The sequence below is a fragment of the Electrona antarctica genome (assembly GCF_951216825.1).
Source record: "Electrona antarctica genome assembly, chromosome: 4".
NCBI classification, from domain to species: domain Eukaryota; kingdom Metazoa; phylum Chordata; class Actinopteri; order Myctophiformes; family Myctophidae; genus Electrona; species Electrona antarctica.
The window spans coordinates 32,083,461-32,091,417 of NC_136809.1; the positions used below are offsets into that span (position 1 = coordinate 32,083,461).

A 7,957-nucleotide genomic window follows, 5' to 3' on the forward strand; every position below is an offset into this window, starting at 1 on the left:
TTGTTGTTCATGTATGTTTTACTACATGTGTGTACTGTAGTTTTTTTATCATCTGCTGTAAAATGAATTGCCCAGCTTGGGACATATAGGCTAAATAAACTTGACCTTGAGTAACTGGGTTAGTTATACATTTTGGAATGCTCAATATCTGGATATCAATTATAAACATTGCTACACGTGAAATTAATTGTATGCTTATTAAGTTTTGTCCTAAAACCTTTACAACATTTGTAAAAATCAAAATCAATAAGCTCACCTGGTAAGAGCCTATATTTAATATATAAATAAGGAACCACTTCAGCTAATTATCTGTTTATGTTTTGTTTTTGTTTTTCATAAATTAATGCCTACTATAAATAATAATAAAAAAGCACTGTAATTTTACACAATGGGCTCCATTTTTGTTCGAGCATTCTAAATACACTATTTGGGGATTTAGCAGTGGGGAAGGGGTGTCCCCCACTAAAGTTGGTATTTTGGTTACCTGTCTAAATCCCTAAAACACCTCTGTTACCCGTTACATTATGCATAGGTGTGGTTTGGGCGTTACAATAATTCAACCAATCACTGTGCCACATGCCTTTAAGAGATCCCTTATCCGTTGCCCGTTATGCCCAGTTCTATTGCTTCATAGCCGGGGCGGCGGTGGCTCAGGGGTAGAGTGGCTGGATGGTAACCGCAAGGTTGCCTGCTCGAACCCGGGCTCCCCCAGAGTTAGTGTCGAAGTGTCCTTGGGCAAGACACTGAACCCCAAATTGCTCCTGATCTGGTGGCTAGTGCCTTGCATGGTTTCTGCCGCCATCGGTGTATGAATGTGTGTGGGAATGGGTGAATTGATGCACAATCTATGTAAAGCGCCTTGGATAAAGGCGCTATATAAATGCACCATTTAGGCATTTACCCCCCCGTGCCGTTTTTCTTCCCACCGCGCACAGAGCCAAGAACACTCGTCTTTTCATTGAGTCACAACTCGCTCAAATCTAGCTCATTTTTTGCTGTTTGATCATCGAAATTCAAGCTTTCATTTGGTATATAGACCGTGCGTGTATAGGTGTAACGCCCGGGATTCAAACTCGGGCCTCCCGCGTGAAAGTCCAACATCTTAAAGGACAACTTTAGTTTTTTCAACCAAGGTTCATGTTTTAGGTTGTTATTAGAGAAAGTAAAAAGTGTTCATTTTTTTTCATTTGGTTTTTTCTTTCTATTTGGGATTTTATTTGTTTTTGACAGGGGGGCGGGGGCATTCGAGCATGGGGCTAAATATGTATTTTTTTGCACAATTTTATAGCGGTTTCTTTTTTTATTATTTACTATAGTCCTACTAGACTGCAAGAAATTACATCTGGCCACAAAAGATCACAGGATCTACTGAATGTGAAGGTATAGCCTACTGGGGGAAGCCACACTGTGTGTCATAAGCTCAATATGTCAGTTTGACACATTCAGTAGATCCCGTGATCTTTTGTGGCCAGATGTAATTTCTTGGGGTCTAGTAGGACTATAGTAAATAATAAAAAAATAAATCGCTATAAAACCTTGTAAAGAAATACATATTTAGCCCTATGCTCGAATGCCCCCGCCCCCCAGTCAAAAACAGCTAAAATCCCTAAAACGAAAGAAAGCAGTAAATGAAAAAGAAAATTACACTCACCTTATACTTTCTCTAATAACAACCTAAAACATGAACCTTGGTTGAAAAAAACAAAATTGTCCTTTAACCACTAGACGAAAGGGATATCCATCTGGACCAGGGGAGATATTAGACTTTTGTTGTCCACTCTGAGCCACTCTGCTACATAGGCCGTCTCTACGAAACGGTATAAAGCGAAAATGACATTCCGTGAAATCAGATTAAACCCCATTATGGGGTGATGAAACTGAACGAGGAAATGGAATCACGCACATTGGCTGGCACAACTTAAGACAAATAACTTATTTGACTAGACATATATAAACACAATGGACACAAGGAAGTGATAGGCACTCACTTCTGCTGATTATAGGAAAATTACAAAGAGATCCATAGGAGAATATGGAGAGATGATCAGATGAAGCAGCCTGACTCCGGACATCTCCATTGCAGGCGCACGGTGCGCACCGCTCTACACCAAACTTATTTGGCACATGGCATACGGGTGCTTTTAAACTCCACTATGCGCCTTCCCAAATGTGTGTGACCAAAGTAGCAATTTAGGGGAAAGCGTGCCAACGCCTATGACCACACCTCTAGGCGCAAATACCGTTGTCGGCATAATAGATAGCGGGTGACGCTGGACCAAAATACCATTTAGGGACAGAGCAAGCTCCTATACCCGTAATTGTCAGGCAGCGGCTGACTTGCGGGCCGCGTCGCGGGTAACGGCGGCTGACTTGCGGGCCGCGTCGCGGGTAACGGCGGCGACGAAAATGGAGCTCAAGTACAATTCCATGCAGTGTTTTTTCTCCCTTCTTTTTTTGCAGTTGAAACTGCCACGTTTTTTACCAGTTAATGATAGTCCTCACACGGCCCCATAACGTGTTTTTACCAGTTAATGATAGTCCTCACACGGCCCCATAACGTGTTTTTACCAGTTAATGATAGTCCTCACACGACCCCATAACGTGTTTTTACCAGTTAATGATAGTCCTCACACGGCCCCATAACTTGGTCATCCACAGGTTCACCAGTTAATGATAGTCCTCACACGACCCCATAACTTGGTCATCCACAGGTTCACCCCCAGATCCGTCAAGTACTGAATCTCCGGAGTGAGCATTTTACGGCACAGCATGCTGTGGGCCTCGTCCACGCTCGCATTGAGATTGTACCCCATGATGGTCTTCTCTCCGATTGGTTGCCAAGGCTGCATGGCGGCCTCGTGAATGCTACCGGCGTCCACGGCGTGGCCTCCTTCGATGCAGAGGGCCGCCAATTCTGCGTTCCTCCTCCTGAGCTCCGCCACATCCCGCACCATGCGCCTCCGTCCGTATCCTTCCACTTTCTTCCAAAAGGTGGCGTTGAAGTGCTGGTACAGCCTCCAGTCTATCGCGTTCCACTCGAGGGCTTTTGCCCGCTGCTCCGGGGTCAGTTTGGACATGGAAGACTCTGCACGGGCGTTAAGTTTAAAGAAGAGTATGTCCTCCATTTCCCAGCAGAGGGCGTCCTTGAGAAGGATGAGCGATTCGTCGAAGTGCTCCACCAACATGACCAGTTGGAAGCGGTCAGCGATGGACTTGATGCCCTCCTCCACCCTCGGGTCGTCCGGCTGCAGGGTGTTGTCCTGCCCGAAGTCAAAGAAGAGCAGATTCTTCAAGTAGAACGAGTTGTAGCCGTCCGGTTTGAAGTAGTACTGCGGATCCCGTAGGAATTCGGCCATCCTGTCCTGGTCGGGTATCGCCCAGGTCAGCGGCACCACGTGGCCAAAGTAGTGGAACGAGGATTCAAAGAGGTCTGCGGGGTCTCGCAGAACGGTGACGTAGTAGGTGTCCGCGGGCAGAACTTTGGCCACCTCGGGTGCGTTGAAGCGCATGTGATTGCACATGATGTTGAAGCACATTCCGGGTCTGTAGTCTTTAACCTGGGAGCGCTGGAAAGGAGACAGGACTATATTATAGCTAACTAAAACAAAATAAATTAACAAATTGACAAAACATTTGAGTTAAAGCTGCTCTATGTAACCTTTTTAAATTAATAAAATGTAATTTTGGTGGCATTCTGTACCCCTGCTCTGCTGTCTACGTGAGACATGCCCTTTGATATGATCCTGTTTCTGATTCAGCATGAATTTCACTTGAATTATTTTTTTCCCCTGAGCAAGCAGGCATGCAGTCTCTATTAGCTCAAAGGTAAATATTTCAGCACTTGTGCAAATCTGGGGAAAGTTACATAGTGAAAAAAGAAAAAGAAAAAAAGAGATTGAGCTTGTAGATCTTTTTGTTTTGCTATATTTACAAATAGTCTAGTAGTCAGCCCATAGAGCCCATTGTGAACCTGGGCATGTTGAGTACACCAAGGTTTTATGTTAGAAATGTTTAGTATGGATCCCCAGCATGACATATGTAGAAACTGCCGGCAGATTCTACATATGTCATGCTGGGGACCCATACTCAACATTTCTAACATAAAACGTTGGTGTACTCAACATGTCCGGGTTCACTTTTTGGCTACTAGACTAAAATGTTATGGTTTCTGGTTGAAAAGTGGTGAAAAGTGCTCAAGTGGTCCTTTAAAAAATAAATAAAATAAAATAACTCGCAAATCTTTACAAACCAAAACAATTCTAAACTATAATAACCTGGAAAGGAGACGGGTACGAGAAGTCGTTCCTGGCGTTGGGGAAGGCGAATCTAAGCCGGTGTTTCTCTCCGAAGCGGAACAGGATGTTGAGGATGGTGCTGCTAGCTGTCTTGTGGGTTTTCATGAACATGAGGTCTGTTTTAGGAGTACAGAGTCCAGTGCTGCTAACCGAGGGATGGGAGCTGTTTGCTGTCGGCCCGCTGTGGAGCTCGGCTGGAGCACAAGAACGAGGCACCGGTAAACTATAAAATAAAGAATTCAGAATGGTCAAATCATGAAATGAAAACATTACGCAAACAACATTTAACCTGTGAAATTATGAAAACTTAAAATCTTTGTTTCAAATAATTTCCAGTGGCGAGGTTTGACAGTTAAATAGTAGAATCTGAGCAATGTGGAAATCATAAATCGCAGTGACAGTGAATCGACGTCACAAGCGTAACAAGCGGACTTGTGAGGTGCACTGTTGCTCCAATGCACACAAACACCTTGGCATGACAATAGTTACACCAAAAGAAAAAACTATTCCACCGATGTGGAGCATTACAGCAGTGTTGCAACACTTCAAATGGCCATAACTCTGTGACCATTGCTCTTACTAGCACAATATAGGACACAGCCTACAACATTTAGTAATAATAAAATAAAGCTTTTTTTAAGGGATTCCTTAAGGGATTTAAGGATTTAGAACACTTTCCTGGGGTCTTTATGTGTGTAATATGTGGTTTTAGATATTTTTGATTTTAGCAGTGTCCATGATGTCACAGACACTGGTCTCACTTCCTTCCTGGACTATGTTGTCTTAAAACACTGTAGTATGATCAAGTAGGGATTATGTAGTAGTAGTAGTAGTAGTAGTAGTATTTATGAAAACACACAAACTGTTGAATATGGAGATAAGAGTTTTCTGCCGGACAGTGACGATATATATTTCACATATATAATGGGCCTCACTCAGGCACAGTGAAGTGGATGTTGGGACTGGAGAGGCAGTAGCACAGGATCATGGCGATGAAGAGCCCCGCCACCAGCATGCGTTTACACGCAGGTCTCCACTGTTGGTCTTGATTGCCAGCCGTGGTTCCAGAGCATTGCACACCACACCATAACCTGCTGATAGCCACAATGCAGTTCCTATTATGAAGTGGACGATACATGTCATCTTGCAACTGAAAATGCCAGTTAATAATAGCCCTCACACAAGCCCATAACTTGGTCATCCACGGGTTCACCCCAGATCCATCAAGTACTGAATCTCTGTTGACTCATTGGCCAGTTATGTCTAGTCAACAAAAATATAATATTCCAGTGCCGTATGGACACTTACCCTGACAGTCTTCATACGATTGATCTACTCTATTGACTAGTGACACTAGGGTGTGGTTACTGTACTGCAGTGTTGTTTTTGGCAGCACATTTTGATTTATTAATTTTCATAGTCTCTTCAATAGTTTTTACATTTTAGTCACATGGAATGTCTTAGTGTTAAACTAGTTTTAGTCGACTAAATATCATACGATTTTAGTCGACTAAATCTACAGTTGATTTAGTCGACTAAAATGTATTTTGGCGGGCCTTGATGCCGTCGTAATGACTGTTTTTACACTTGCTGAAAATAGCCGATCTACAAGCTCACAACGCGTCTATTTTCAGCATGTCCATCATCCACTAGTCCACTAGTCCCTTCCTAACATTTTAGTCTAGTTTTTATTTGTTGACGAAATTGTCAGTATATTTAGTCTTAGTTTTAGTCATCATAGCTTAGTTTTCATTTAGTTTCCATTTAGTTTCCATCAGTGTAAAAAGCAGGTAAACTTAGTATTAGTCGACAAAATCAACACTACTGTACTGTAAGGCTGTCCCCAAACATTCAAGGTTCGAATGTTCGCTCGTTAGGGTTGGCACTCGAATTTTTTTTTTTATTAAAACAAAAATATTATTTTTTTCCTTTTTTATTTACTCGAAAAAGTAGGTTTCTAGTGCATTCCTGTCAGAAGTTATGCTTTTTTAAAGAAATGTCTCCTTGTTCTTCTGTCCCTCTCCAAAGTCTCCCGTGCACAACTGCACATTAATTTGCTGATTGGCCTACAGCTGAGGTGATTGACCTTTCTCACCTTGTTCTGTGAGAACAAAAGAGTTCCATTGAATGGAATGTCTGACGCGTCTCACTCACTCACTCACACACCAGCATGATCGCTGATAGAGGGAACCGTTCTTAGCAGCCATAATATATTAGCATATGCTCTCTAGCATCACATAGCATAGCCTATTGCTAAAAAAGAAGTGAACTCTGATCATTGTTAAGCAAAACGGTCACGGTGACAGAGGTTCTGCTTTTGCCCTGTGCCCACTTCAATGCGCTTCTACACAGGTGGAACAAATGAACGAGTGACAGCTAACGAGCAAACTATACGCTGTCGTCTGCCAGCAAGCTCGCAGATCAGCTGTTTTCGCGGAGCCGCTTGACTGTGTGTGTGTGTGTGTGTGTGTGTGTTGGGAGAGACGAGAGAGATTGATAAAGAGCAGGGGAGACGCGCTGCGCTCTGATCGAGACATCTCAAAGGTTATTTTTTAAATTAATTAGAAACAAATGGTCCGGATGTTCGCTCGAAAATTCCTGCCGAAGTTCGAGTCCTAAAAAAAGGGCTAGGGTACAGCCTTACTGTACTGTAGGGGTGTGCCAATATATCGATATCGTGATATATGGCAATACTTCCTCCCGCGCTATATATTGTATCGTCTTCCCAATATTGCGATATTGATTAGTTAGTAGCCTACTAGTAGTAGTAGGCTACCCATTGTTGTGGACAGACAAGTTGTGGACACGTTATAAAGGTGCAGTGTCCGTGTTTTACTGTTTGGATGAGGCAAGATTCATGTACTTTTGAATCTTTTGGCCAGTTTGCGACACAACCAAATCTTGTAAGATTTTGGAATAAATACATAATTCCAGATGCTTGCCTTTTATGGTTATTTTTTACATTTTCAGTTACAGAAATCATGATCTATATCTTGCAATATATTGAATATCGCAATATATCGAATATCATGAAATTATCATTATCGGGGGCCTAATATAGCCACAGATATCGTATTGTGAGGTACCCATATCCTCCCACCCCTACTGTAGGCCTACTGTTTATGCTGTTGACTATATGCAACACTATCAGTGTAGTTCTGTGATGTCATAAGGACTTTTGTTTTTACACCGGACTCGAACCTGCGACGTACTGCAGGCCACCCAGGTGCCCGGACCGCTAGGCCAGCACTGTCCAGGTCTCTCTCTGATGACTTTCGATTGCATCTATTTTTTTGCATGCATATCTTTTTGTTTGTTTATTCTTCTATCTACTGTATATTCTGTACCCCACAGTACTTATCGAGCTCACTCTGTACTACTTATCGAGCTCACTCTGTAACTGCGGTGCTGCCTCTGGCGCCTCTGCCCCAAACAACACAGTTTTAGTAAACCCCACCCCTTTTTTCAGTTTCTATAGATAAACCATGTAGCAAAGGGTTCATTCTAGCCTGATGTTGGTTCCTCTTATAGCCAACCACGGCAGGGAAATCCCACATGGACTTTAACCTCTCCTCTGCCTATATCACACACACACACGCGCACGCACGCACGCGCGTGCGCACACACAGGTTAACATATATGTGTCTTATAGACTACCATTA

At 42.9% G+C, this 7,957-nt stretch overlaps 1 protein-coding gene across 1 annotated transcript; it reads right to left on the reverse strand.

Annotated features, from left to right (window-relative positions):
* Positions 1-2,660: 2,660 nt before the first annotated feature.
* LOC306921258 (galactosylceramide sulfotransferase-like) lies at positions 2,661-5,310 on the reverse strand (the record flags this gene model as incomplete). Its single annotated transcript, XM_079498368.1, has 3 exons — positions 2,661-3,566; positions 4,275-4,518; positions 5,231-5,310. 3 exons carry the CDS (start codon positions 5,308-5,310, stop codon positions 2,661-2,663), a joined length of 1,230 nt encoding a protein of 409 aa, XP_079354494.1.
* Positions 5,311-7,957: the final 2,647 nt, after the last annotated feature.